The following is a 14342-nucleotide window of genomic DNA, read 5'->3' on the forward strand; positions in this document are numbered from 1 at the left end:
TGATAAGAGGATACTAGACAAACAAAGCTAGGGCTAAGAAAGGGGCTGTTAGGGTATGCCACTTCTACAGCCTCTGGGGCCCAGGGCACCAAGCCCTCATCCCGTAGCCAACTACATTTGCCCTCATCACAATAGCTTGTGGGTCAGTCACTCCCACACACTAAGAAAATATGAACTTGCTTTTCAATCCCTGATGATGGGTTATTAAGGTCTTTACTTTTTTTCTTATTGAAGAACCGTTACAATAAATGTTCACTTACTTTCCATTTTGTTGTGGCACGTCTGAAAATGCGGTGTATCCTCTGTACAATAGAGTACTCAATATCATCCTTCTTAAAGAAGTATCCAATGCGCTGGAAGTATGAAACGTTCAGAGTTACCCAATAGGAACTTTAAAGCTGAAGTAATAGACTATTTTAATCTTTCTACTATAAAAGCTTGTCAACTTACCGATCTTCTTTTCTTTATCAGTTCCAGAAGATTAATTTCATACTAGGAAAAAGAAGAAGTTGCAAGTTGTCAAACAGCACCAAGAACACAATCAAAATCAATGAGACAATTCAATAGACAAATAGGTCTTTGCGATGGGAATGTTTGAAGTAAGTTGTCCTCTGCTTACTTTCTTCTGCACCAAAGCAAGGCATAAAATAAGCAGTGTTGCAGAGCAATTTAGTAATTTGGTTTGCTATTTATTTGGAAGGGCAGGCAGTTTAGAGTGACAACGTGAAAAGGCAGCCTACATGTGGTGGCACCGGAGAGCAGCGAGCAGACCGGCACACAGATTGAAGGGAGCCGAACTATGGAAGTGGTCCACAGTGAAACAAGACAATAGAAAAGCGTGCGTCCCGAGAGGTTGGGAGAAGCTGAAGGACACGCCACGCATGGAGGGGTGACGAAGAGGAGACCTGGTATATTGGTGAGTGGGAGCTGGGATGTTAAAATTCAGAATTGTGGGGGCAAGGGGGTGGAGCTAGCATAGTTGTTTGGGGGCAGGGAAGGAGGCTGGTATAGAGGGCCTGGTTGGGATCTAAGGGAGAGGGTTAGTTAATCTCTCCGCAGTTGGTAGGATCCAGGAGGTTTACCAGTACATGGCCGGGGACTCTCCCCGTAGTTGTCACTAGGGCCCATGTACCGGCCTGGGTCATTGCAGTGGGTAGGATGGGGGTTGGGGTGGAAAAGGGAGGGCGAGCTGCTGGTAATGTCAAGAGAGGCGGGTCGTGGTGGCGGGCAAGACAGCAGGAGATACAGTGGCCCAAACATGGAATATCTACATTGTCAGCGGTAAAAGGCAAACAAACATGGGGGCTTCCCAAGTGGAGTTAGGGATAAGGGTCCAAAGGAAGGGGCAGAAGAGCAGGGTTTTAAAATCACCTCCTATAATATTAGAGGGCAGAATTCACTGGTAAAGCGAAGTAAGCTGGAGCATTTTTTGAGGCATGAGAAACCAGACTTTCTCGCGCTCCAAGAAACCCGTATATACAAAGGAAATATAGACTGCGAATTTGGATAAGGAGATATTCTCTGACGTTCCAGGCTAATACGAAGGACAAAAAAGCAGGGGGGCTTACTAGCGTTCAGAAACAATCCTGATATGGGGATTTTGGGCTCCACGCAGGATACGTTATGAAGATATCTATTAAGTTTCGTATCAAGACAGAGATATTTACTGCAGCAACAGAGTATGCACCTAACTCCAGACTGGATGGTTTTCTCAGGGCCACTTGGCAGCACTTGAAACCATTGCAGAAGGGTATGTCGTATTAACAGGTGACTTCAATATAGTTTAGGATGCGGTATGGATCGAAGTCACGTAGGGTATGCGCCACGGGCACACCGTCCCAACAACTTAAAGAAGAATTCAAACATTCATAGATTGGTAGATATGTGATAGAGTTTGTAGGTGTAAGGAAGCGGTATTCACATTCTATTTGTATGTTCATAGATCCCAATCGCATATAGACTATATCTGGGTGTCCTCCCGACTGGCGGGAAGAATTTGTGAAGTATCCTTGGGGGCGATTGCGCGATCTCATCATGCACCGCTGGGGGCACTGTTAGACATGATATTTTGACGAAAGGGACTATGGCAGTCGGTATTACCGGAATGAATCCTAGCGGATACGGTATTCTCAGCTAAGATAGGGGAGAGGTTTCACAGCTATTTTAGAGAGAATGAGATGGAGGATAGCTCTCCGCGGGTATATGGTGGAACGCCTTCAAAAGCGGTAATGAGGGGGGAATTGATCGCATGTAAAGCCCTGAAGGAAAAACTGAGTCGGCCGTTAGAGGAGGATTTAGAGGCTCAACTTAAGAATATTATGACAAAAATTGATAATTATCCAACACGAGACACGTTGAAAACATAGAGCAGTATGCGGGCAGCTCGAGATATTAAGGGCAACAAAAGGCAGAGAAGACCCTTCTTAGGGGCAAACAATATTATTATGTTAAGGGGAATAGGGCGGGGAGGTTGTTAGCACGACAAGGATGACAGAGGGGGGGCATCCAAATGATCCTAAAAATGAGGGTGTTTTGAACGCTTCTATGGAGCTTTGTATTCCTCAGAAAGGCCTTGGGAAAAACGTCAGACTTCCTATTTGCCTGGTGTAACTCTTGATGCTGTCGAGAGAACACATGGAAGATTTGGAGAAGGAGATCACAGAGGAGGAAGTTAGTTTAGCTATTGGCAAACTCCCCTTAATAAGGCGCCGGGTCCTAATGGCTTTACTGCAATTCTTTTATAAGAAATATCAGAAAGTCCTCATCCTCCACTTAACGAGATTATATAATTCCTTTGAAAGAACTGGGCACATTACAGCCTCAATGAATCAAGCCAAATTGATGATATTCCTGAAACCGGGCAAAGACTTGACACGGTGCAAGTCTTACCGTCCAATAGCGCTAATCAATATTGACACTAAAATATATACTAAGATTTTAGCCTTATGTCTGAAGGATAGACTTCAAATTTTAATAGGACCAAATCAGGTGGGTTTTCATAAGACAACGTCAAACTTTTCACAATGTAAGAAGGGTCTGTCATTTAATAGAAAAGATACAGAGGCTCAGGATTCCTGCAGTGGTTCTTGCATTAGATGCCAAAAAGGCATTTGACAGGGTGGAAAGGTTGTTTCTTTTTCAAATAATTACAAGAATCGGGTTTTGGGAACGCTACCTCCTAAGGAAACAAGCCAATTATCAAACCCCTTCCTTTACCCTGCACATGTCCATTAAATCGACAGGTTTCTGGTTCTATCCCAATGGAGCGGGGGACCAAACAGGGATGCTTGTTGTCTCCCTTGTTTTATGCAATTTATTTGGAACCACTTCTCCAGCCTCTATGTGAAGCACCGGGAGTGAAAGGTATTCATTTTGGGGGACGCGAAAATACAATAATGACATTTGCAGGTGATATGTTGTTGGCTCTTTCGTACCCCGTGGCGTCTTAAAGGCTGTAGTTTTGGAACCTGCTCTCTTTGGGGAGATCTCGGGTTTAAAAATGAATACACATAAAATCGGAGCTATTCAATCCCTCACTGTCGAGGGAAAAGAAAAGTGATATACGGGGGTGCACCCAATTCCAATGGGCAGAACACAAAATCAAATATTTAGGGATTCACATTACGAAGTCTATTGCAACGTTACACAATAGGCAAATTATACCCGGTTACTCAGTACACTCAAAACCGACTTGTGACAATGGAATCCGCTACCGATTCCGGGATGGGGCGTAGGGCTGCGATTAAAATGGTGACCATCCCATGTTTTCTTTACCATCTTCAAGCCCTGGCGGTGTCCTTGTCCAGTCACTCAATCGTCTATTATCTACATTTATTTGGCAGAACAAAAGACCGTGGGTGGCCCTGCGAACTCTAACGGCCATGAGGAACGGTTGTTCCCGATTTTAGACAGTACTATTGGGCGGCCCAATTGCGAGTGCTGTCTGTTAGGAAGAATTCTCATAAATGTGCTAATTCCTCTCTACCCTAGAGACCCCCAGCTATTTTGCTGACCTTTGGGACTTAATTCTGTTTGTTTTCTGTATTTGTTTCTTTCGATTATGGAGTTTTAGACAACTCCATAGGCATCATCTTTTCATGTGTGTTACACAGCACCCTCAGTGCAGTGATGTCATGCTGAGAACCTGGTGTCTGCAGAAGCTGCTGAACCCCCCGACAATCCACCCAAAATGTGGCACTCTGAGCTGACATAAATATAACTGCTCAGTTTACCTCACTTTCAGGGGAAAGGGGGAAGGGACAAAGAAACAAACACCAGGCTGGAAGCTATCAACTCGCTGGTTCTTCACCTGTAGTTAAAACATAAACATGCAATATACCTCGTTACTCATGGGTTACTATACTAACCTTAAACTCTAAATCCTTTACCAAAATAGTTTAAAAACCATACCTGGTACTTCTCTTCAGAATGCCCAGAGAAGTGATAAGCAGACAAGACTTCCTTACTTGTGGACCAGAATCTTATAGATCATTCAGCCTTCTCAGTAGGTCCATGAATGTAATTTAACTTTGTAGTTAGTCTGCTCAACTCTAAGATTCTTGAACTAGGTCTTCAAATAAGTTTTAGGAAGTTCTTTTAAGTTCTTGTATTTGTTTTTAATATTTTCTTTGTAGAGTGTCTTTTTCTCAGGAACGAATTTAACTTGCGATGGAATCTTCACGTGGAAAGCCAGCACACGCGCTAAATTCCAAAATTTCTGCACACGCTCGAACGCCGGCGATCCTGGCTTGTCTGAATGTGGGCGGGGTGCGAGCACCGGGGAGATTCACATCTTTTTTAAAAAAACTGACATTTAGGAAGCACAGAGAGAACTTAGACTAATTGCCTCATGTGAAGGTGTCACGAAGGGTTACCAAGGAGATAGTCCCGCCCCCACGCTCACACGAGGAGGTGGGACGGAAGGCACGCCTGTCCTGTCCTGTCCTATCCCGGAAGACGGGCAGTGCCGTCAGCTCCTTGGTTACGTTGTTACTAGGCCACGCACGGGCATGCGCAGCTGCAGCCCGTTCTACGAGCAGTTCGCTCGCGAGCAGAGTCAAGGTAAGAGGTCCTGCCGAGTCACGGCATTCCACGCAAGCAATTAAGGTCACTAAATAAGCTAGAGAGCTCACAGTCTTTCTCCCTCTCTTAACAGAGACACTGCATTGATGTATCAACTTTTATCAGACGTTTACACATTTACGAGACAGCTAAGGTAATGGAATTCACACATTGCTGAATTCACACCTTTACTAAAGCTAAATGGTAACGACATCTGCATGTAGAATGACACTAACGTTCACATTGCACTTTTTCTCTTTTGTATTTCTTTTATGTGATGAAACCAATCTCCTTACTGGTATGGACATTTAACATTTATGATCCATAATTTATACACATGTTACGTGATGAAATTTATGTTGCAATTTAGCCCTGAAGATGGTGCTAGTCACCGAAATGCATTGGCAAGAGCTGTGATTTTTGGTAGAGGAATTGGGAAAACGTCTAATGTGTTTTATGATTGAACACAAGTACCGAGTAAAAACTTTGATAAATGAAGTGGCTGAAATCCCTTTTTTCTAAAAGAATCAAGTCTAATGATTATGCTGAAGTTCAAGAATTATCTAAATTAACTACCAATTGAATATAACTTCAAGTACCGGATTTAGCCTCCAGGCAGGAGGCAAGCAGTGAGCACTGGGTGCTATGGGGTGGTCTCCACTCCATTTTTTATACCACATTAAAATTCTCTCCCATTTATTTCAGTTATGTCTATTCCCAGGTCTGCCTCCAACCTCGGTTTCAGTGATTCACTTTTAGCGTTCGGCATATCCAGCAGCTGGCCATACAGTCTGGACACCAGTCTCCAACCCACCCCCAGACTATGTATCAAAGTCAGCAGGGGGGTCTGCCTCCGGCTCCTCCGGCCAACTCTCCCATTTCTCCTTTGCTACCTTCCTGGTCCTCCGATACCATAAGAACTGTCAGCTGGGAACACCCTCTTTTTCCCTCAGAGATTCAAATTCCTTAAAAAGTACCCTTTTCATACATGTCTCCCCAGGTGTAAATGCCTCATCTTTCCCAGCGCCGTAGGCTTGCTAGGTCCAGGCTGGTGTTACAAATAACAGCTGCAATCGGGGTATCTGGTGAGTAAGGGTGTCTGCGAACCAGTAACCTTTGAGCCCTGTTTCATACCCGTGTGCCCAGTTCTACTATCATTGGTACTACCCAGACACCCGAGTGGGACCCACCATATTTCTTTTAAATGCAATGGTGTCACCAACTGTTCTATCACCCTTGTTTCCATGATGGTCTCGTCTGCAAGATAGTATCTCTCCATGCCTGGAAACCTTACCCCTCCCTCCTTGTACGGCAGGGTCAGCGTGACCAAGGATAGTTTGTGTCTGGCAGGCCCCCATAGAAACTCTCTCAATATTACATCTAGTAGGTGGAAGAATGCTTTGATGTAGCAATGTATGTTTTGGAAGGAATATAGCAACCTTGGCAGTACCATCATTTTGACAATAGCAACCCTGCCCAACATCGATAGTGGCAATTTAGACCAGAACTTCATGGACTTCCTCAAGCCCTTCACCGTTACCACAGTATTGTTCTCATGCATCAGTTCAGGCGTATGCCAGACATTCACTCCCAAGTATCTGAACGATTCCAGCTGCCAGCGGATCCCTACATTTAGGAGGTCTCCCTCCTTCCTACTTGCTAGCCCAGCCACTGGGTATATGCAAGATTTCTCTTTGCTGAAGCTGATTCCAGACACTTTTGCAAAGTTTTCTAGTATGTCCAGGATTACTGGGAAGTTAATGTGTGGGTCCCTTATGTAAAGCAACACACCATCGGCATACAAGGATAACACGTGGTACGTGCCCCCCAACCCTAATTCCTGCATCAAAAAAATGTTTTCTGAAATATATAGCAATTTGCTCAAGTCCCAGCACATAAAGCATCGGTGACTGCGGGCAGCCCTATCTGGTGCCCCTCTGCATTTTCCAAGCTGCTGAGACTGTCCTTCCAGTTTTCACCCTTGCTACTGGCGCCTCAAAGAGTAGCTTTATCCACTTAATGAAGCGACCCCCGAACCCAAATTCCCTCAAGACAGCAAGTAGCCACTCCCAATAAACCGAGTCCAATGCTTTTATGGCGTCCAGAGAGACTATCGCGTAATGGTATTGCAAGTCTGCTATGTTCGCCACAATGTGTTGCAGTCGCCTCAGGTTTACAGTCGTATTTCGACCTGGTATAAACCAGTTTTGATCTTCATGCACTATAGACCCGATGACTCTCGACAGCCGTTTAGCTAATACAGTGGTCAGTATTTTGACGTAGTTCAGCATTGCCAACAGTCTGTACGAGCCACATTTATCTGCAGGTTTTCCGGTCTGGGTATTGGGATAATTAGGGTCTCCCTCATGCTTCCAGGTAGCACTCCCTTTTCATATGCCTCCTTAAACACCTCGTGTAGGATTGGGGTCAGCTCAGAGCCGTATGCCTTATAAAACTCTGGGGGTAGCCCATCACCTCCCAGGGACTTGCTGGTTGCCAGGGACTAATCGGCTCGCTTATTTATGTCTTCAGTCAACAGATCCCCTTCCAGCGCATCGCGATGTCCGTCGGCCAGTCTGGGGGGGGCCTATTTCTTCAAGCGTGTCTAGTATTTCACCTTGGGATATTAAGGTGTCGTGGCCGTATAGTTGGGAATAGAACGTTTTAAAAAAAGGTATTGTTGATTGAGCTCTGCGACTTAGGCATCTGGCCCATGTCGTCTTTGATTGCTGCAATCATGTGCCTCAGGTTTTCCTTCTTGCACAGCCACGATAGTAACCTGCTAGGTTTGTCCCCTTCCGAGTGTACTCTAGTGGCTTTCGCTATGTGATCAAATTTCGCTAACCTGCCCCACGCATCCCGGCAACTCCCTCTGGCCAACGCTAGTTCCTTTTCCAACTCCCTCATTTTCTGGCCCGTGGCTTCCATTTGCCTGATCTTCTCCTGCCACAATTCCAAAACGCTTCGAAGCGTCTTCCCGATTCCCCCCGCGCTAGCAATACCTTCCCTTCTCACCACTACCTTCAACGCCTCCCAGACTGTGCTCCAATCCTTCACACTTCCCACGTTATGTCCTGTATATTCTACTAGTTTGCTCTGGAGTCCCTCTCTGAAGTCAGAGTCCGTCAGTGCCTCTGCCTGCATACGCCATTGTGGTATGGGCAGCTTGGGGCCTCGCATCTTCCATTCCATGACCAGTGGTGAGTGGTCCGAAATCGATTTGCCCAGATATTGTGTTGATTCTACCTGCAGGAGGCGAGCCTCATCTATTAGCAGGTAATCTATTCTAGTGGATAGCCCGTGAGGTGACGAAAACTCTCGGTCCTGTGGGTGTAGCTCCCTCCACACATCTGCTAGGTCTAGGTTCTCTAACACACCGTTCAGTGCCATTGGGGCCCCCATGGCCCTCTTCACTGGCGGGGCTGATCTATCCAGATCCACGTCCCTGACACAGTTAAAGTCGCCACCCAGATAAAATATACAATCTCATTAAGGGGCTATCTTGGCGCACAGTCTGTTTAAGTGCGCTGGGATCCCATGAGTAGGCTGATAGGAGTGAACCATGTACATTTCTAATTGCTTGATGCTCCCCATAAGTATCAAGAATCTTTCATCCACGTCCGCTTCCACCTTCGACAGGCAGAAGGGCACGCTGTCATTTATCCAGGTGTACACTCCCCTTGCATACTTGGAGTACATCGCTCCGTATCCTTGCCCTCCCCAGTGTTCCTGTACCTTATGCACATCATCTGCTGTGTGGTGGGTCTCCTGCAGTAATGCAATCAAAAACCGGTTCCTCCTCAAGTAGGATTTAATTCTATTCCTACCCATATAGGTACCCATCCTTCTGACATTCCAAGTTAGTACCCTTATGTCAGCCGCCATGTTGTGCGTTTACATTGTCCATCCCGGCCCACTCCTGTTTACCCACCACCAAGTTTTTTATAACAGCCCTCCCCCACCCTCTCCCCTTGGTCAATTTTTTACCAGTTGTGCACCACCACGTTTTACCCGTTTCTGTGAAGAACATGTAACTTTCCAAACACCAACAAAAGTAACCAGCTGCGCCCAGCAGTTGCTCCGTTCAAGCAAAGCTCAGGCGCCCCCACGCCTTCTTGCCCATCCAGGTCGTCGTGCACAGGTTTTTTGTAGTGTCAGCAACAGGCCGACACCAATCCTTTCGCAGTGTGCGTTTGTTGGCCCATGCCAAGTGGCCCAGTAGTGCTTCCGTCCTAGTCAAATTCTGCATCTTGGCAGCAATATATTTTACTGGCTTCAAGGTCAAACACCTCCCTTCGATCCGTCTGTTCGTCACAGTTGCCAGTTCCCGGTTTCTTCATGCAAGAGCATAGGCTATGGTATAGTTTCTTCTCCCGTGTACAGGTTATTGTGTTCCAGCCATATGGTTACCGCCGCCGCCGGGGTCTCGAGGAACAATGCTCGGCCTTTGTACAACACCTTGAGCCTCGATGAGTACATCAGCATGTGCTTGAGGTTTAGTTGCCGCAGTTTGGCCTTGATCGGGACAAAAGAGTTCTTTGCCCTTTGCACTGCCGGCGTGTAGTCCGGGTATATGGCGATTTTGGCGTTATCCCTTTTTCTCTCTCCTCCTTCCCTCGAATACCGTAGTATGATTTCTCTGGCCTGGAAATTCAGGATCTTAGCTATTATTGGGCGGGGGTGCGATCCCGGACGAGGTCTTTTCGGTAATGTTCCGTGGGCCCTCTCCACCACAAATCCCTGCAAGAGACGGGCAGCATCAATTTCTTGTTGCAGTAGCGTCTCTAAAGTTTGTAGGGTTGGGTCCTTCCATTCACACTGGAATTCCCAGTAGACGCACATTACTGCGTCTGGCTCGCCCTTCCGAATCTTCCGCTCCGACTCCAGGACAGTGTTTCTCTTTTCTAGCTCCTGTACCCTGGTCTGTAGATCTTTCAGTGTTTCTGCTGTTTCCTTCTGCTCCGTTTTAGTGGCCGCCATTCGTTCCGTCAGATTGCGCATGTCCTGCCTCATAAGCTGCATGTCTTCTTTCACCTCCCCCATTTTGGTGTCTATGAACGAGCGCAATGCTGCTATTGCATCCAGCACTTGCTCGTCTTGCCGTCCTCCTTTGGGGTTTCCTGTGCTGGTCTGGACCCATTGCTGGCCTGGGGCCGATCTCTTGCCTTGGACGCGGCAAAAGAGTCCATAATTGAGGTCTTGCTTTTTTCTTTTGTGAGGGCATTTCCTCCTGGTCCCCTTGAGGCAACAATTAGCCATAGTCTCAGCGCTGCCAGCCAGCCACTGCCTGGCTGTGCGCTTGTATGTGCTCCAGCCGTGTCTAGAGCCTTCTCCCTGTCAACAGAGTGTCCAGCACTTTCCAGTAACACGTGGTCGTGCTCTCGGGAAAATGTGTTTGCTTGTTTGGCTGTCGCTCTCTAGTTCTCAGATTTAAGGGTTACTGTGTTTCCGTCGTTCAGTCTAGTGCCGAACGTTGCCCTCAGCAGTTTGCCACTTCTCTTGGGGCCCAGCAGTGCTAGTTGCGCTCTTTGCTTCCACTTTGCACTTGGTCTTATTAGTCTGTGTGGATGGCGCAGTCTCACCTCAGTCCGTAAGTGTTTCTGCTATTTAATCAGGGGAGGCAGCCCAAGACCGTAATCTTCACTGTTCCTCCCTCAAATGCTGTTTGGTGGTCGGGCTGTGTTGCGGCCTGGCATCACTGGGACCCTTTGGATCACAAAGCAAGTGCTGCAGTATCGGCACCTATGGTGGTTACCTCAATAGGTGGTGCGTAGCTTCTAGTAGCACACCGCAATTTTCAGGTACCCCAAGTTCCGATGGGTTGTGTCTTGTGCTTACTTGTGGCTTGCTGTGCTGCTAATTGGGCAGTCTACACAGGTTAGTGTCTCATTTCAGCTCTTTGGCCTTAGGACCTAGTCTTCCCCCTTCTAGGCAGTGTGTAGCGGCCAACGCAGCGTGCCAGTACAATGGGATATCCAGTGCTTGTGTTACTACAGGCAGTGGCAGCACTTAATGTCCATCACTCTGTGGTAGGTTGTGCTACTGTTGTGTCCTCGGGCTCTCCACCTCCATTTTATGGCCCCCGTGTCCCCTTCACCCCTGCCTGCGCGTGTCTCCCTATGCTCCGGGGGCTGCAGTGCTAGGATTCCATGGCTGGCCTGTGGGGCGGCTTCTGAGCAGCTGCAAGCGCGCTGGCCCACCTTTGTTGCCTCTGTGTTCCGGCTTCCCCGCAAGCCCTCTTTCCTGAGCTCCGGGTGCCGTTGCGCAGAGAAGGTGGTCTCCTCTTCTGTTTCGTGCTCCGGTCCGCTGTGTCCTTAGTTCGGCTACTGTGGACTGTAACGACTCCAGTTGGGATATGCAGAGGCACAGGCTCCGGCACGTCCGTTTGAGCTCCACTGCGTGGCGTGGCTTCAGTCTCCTTTGGATATGTGGCCGCGGTTAGTCCATCATTCGCTGCTACTTATTTGCCCCCCGTGTCGCCCCCCGCTCACCACAATGTCCGCCGCGTTGTTCCCTCGCTCCTTTACGTCTCAATCCACAACTACTCCGCTGCGGTCTTCGGTCCTTCGGTTCCGGTCTGCCTGTTGGTAGGGTTCACCTACACTGCGGGATTCCAGTCCGATGCAGCGGTTGGCAGCGCCCTCACCCTCTGCCTCAGTGTCGCCCTCTGGGTCTTGCTCTAGCCTTGGATTACTGGCTGGCGATCTGCCAGCCGGCTTCCCCTCCTAGTGCGATCACTGCTACGCCCGATCTCGGACCTCCCAGCTCCTCCGGGGCCTCTCCGAGTCTTGTTGTCTGCGCCGCCTGGTCCGCTTTGCTTGGGTTGTTTCTGTGGGGGATCCAGAGTTTCAGGACTCCGTCCGCTACCATTGATCAGCACGCCAGCAGCCCTCTGCGCCTCCCAGCGTCGCCATCTCTGCTTTCCTTCTCACCAGCTTCGGCCCCTTCTCCACCTCACAGTCGAGCCGCGTCCGCCATCTTGCTCGTGCCTCTCTGCACACCAAGGCTGGAGTATCAATTGGAACACCTTTAACCGTTTGCTGCGGCTCAAATCCTTGTACACCGCCAGATTTTAGGATTTAATGGAGGATGTCGACAGGGGCTCCAACTAGGCTCGACCTTACACGGGCTCAATCCACGCCCCCCACAGTTTGTCACCAAGAGGGTAGTTAAGTTGCGAACAATAAAAAGTGAAGCTACTGGCGCAGCAAAGAGTTTATAAGAACCCAAGTGGGATGTGCCAATGAAGAGAGAGGAATGTATTCAAAATAGCGGGTGTCCTATAACCCACAGAAAGTAGGAACAATACTAAAAACTATTGAAACATGTTTTGGAGGGATAAATTAATGTCAATTAAGCATCAATTAACCTATGAATAAATAAAAATGCATCAAAATTCTATTCAGCATCCACCTCATAAAATAAAATCTTAACATGACCTAACAAAAAGATATATTTCTTAAAGTAACATGAAAATCATTTAATTAATACCAATCGTTCAATAAAATAACGCAAATAAAGCCAAACACTATACACAATAAATAAAAAAATATAATACAATAATATTAACACAATTTCAAATGTTTGAACAAATGTAAAATAGTTGTATCTACAAGTTTATAATTTAGGGATGGATATATAATAATCATAATAAACTACCAACATCAACATTTAATCAGAAAAAACGTCTCCAACCGGTTTCGACAGAACGTAAAATGATTCTTGGCTACGTCTTCACCAGAGTAGATGCAATCTCAATTTAATCAAGGGGGAGGCAGCAAGCTAAAACAACAAAACAATCTTCCATCAGGAGTCTCCCACACCATTACAGCAGTAGGAACACTTTGGTTTGGAGAAGAGCCTTTCAAGGGGTTGGAATAATGGTTATGGAGTTGGGAAGGCAACCATCATTGCTGCAGCATGGTGCATCGGGGCAAGACATATGTTCCGTAGCACGGTAGAGGCAAAAGCGTATTTAGAGCTTCTAGGACCAGTAGCTCAGGAACCGTAAGCATGATGAAGATGTCGATATAGCAACCATCTGATTTTCTGCTCTCACTGCTGCCGTTTCTCCCTTCCTTTCCCCCATTTCAACATAAATTTAGGTGATGAAAATTACTTTTGAAACAGGCTATGTAGTATTGATACAGAAATATGGTGGAGACTATGTCCTGCTGGTTACAATAAAGTAAGATAAATGTACTTTATTTACCCTGGACGTTGTCTATGGACAGCTAAAGCTCTGACATGTTTAACCGATTGGTAAGAAAGACAGACTCAAGAAAAATGAAAACCAATCACATAACAGTTCATGCAAACCATAATGTGTAAAGGTTTCAAATGTATATAATTGTTATACGATAACAACCCTTTTAGGAACTGAGCCAAAAGGAATACAAGATCTACATAATGTATATGGCAAATGGCATCTTAAGAGTTTTTTTGGCCTGTTAAAACACTTACCTGCACATAATTGATGAAGTCTTCTTTGCCGATTGCCCTCCTGTGTATTCTGTATTCGAGAGCCGATACCTTTTTAATTACTGCCCTGTAACAATACAACCACAATTTTATTCACAGTAATTTTTATCAGCCGTTTTACAGCGTTCTCCCATGTATTATATGTAAAAGGTAAACGCACTTGTCAATAAACGTTTCAGACACACTCAAATTATCAGGCAAGCCTTGCTCTACAGGTAGCCGTGAAAAGCTATAATAATGTCCTATTGTGCAACAATTAAAAGTTTCTCAAATTGTTGAGGAAGATACTTGTATTCTTGTACCCAATTATAAATGACACACTCTTCCTTTTGGCAGGATGGTGATTTGGCCTGCTCCTAGTTGCCTGCCAGAAAAATCAATACATCAAAAATCTCGGACCAGTGACTAAGAGCTAGTTCAAATATATAGGTAAGGGTACAAAGAGACTGCTAGAAATAATTGAACAGGTTTTCCGCTCAGTACTGTTTGCAAATTGATTTTGGGGTGCAAGTCTGAACACCACAGTTGAGTCACAATTGAGCTTTCACGTGGGTTCCATGACCCACCTTTTCTTCTATTCTGCCACCTTCCACCTAAATGTGTAACAAAGGGGGCACTACAGGTAACTAAGAAAAGAATGAAAAGTAAAGAATGAGCCACTTGCTCCTCACAAAGGCATAGTGCTAATAATGTGTGCTCTTTTGGCTTGCCCCTTTCTTTCCCTACGCAACCACTCTCTCAGCCTTATTTTCTTTTGCATTTGGTCAGCTGAAACAAGGTTGACTTTTGAAGAACATGAG

General features: G+C 46.4%; 1 protein-coding gene across 1 annotated transcript in view; it reads right to left on the bottom strand.

Moving 5' to 3' along the window:
- Window positions 1–14342, bottom strand: part of UTP6 (UTP6 small subunit processome component) — a 483780-nt gene that overhangs the window by 459221 nt on the left and 10217 nt on the right. Inside the window, exons 2-4 of the mRNA XM_069654957.1 lie at window positions 13525–13609; window positions 451–492; window positions 261–353 (exon numbers count right to left, since the gene is read on the bottom strand). Of these exons, the coding sequence (XP_069511058.1) occupies window positions 261–353; window positions 451–492; window positions 13525–13609 (220 nt within the window). The remainder of the gene's footprint in view (window positions 1–260; window positions 354–450; window positions 493–13524; window positions 13610–14342) is intronic.

This window comes from Ambystoma mexicanum, chromosome 3q, assembly GCF_040938575.1.
Source record: "Ambystoma mexicanum isolate Mex_15411 chromosome 3q, UKY_AmexF1_1, whole genome shotgun sequence".
NCBI classification, from domain to species: domain Eukaryota; kingdom Metazoa; phylum Chordata; class Amphibia; order Caudata; family Ambystomatidae; genus Ambystoma; species Ambystoma mexicanum.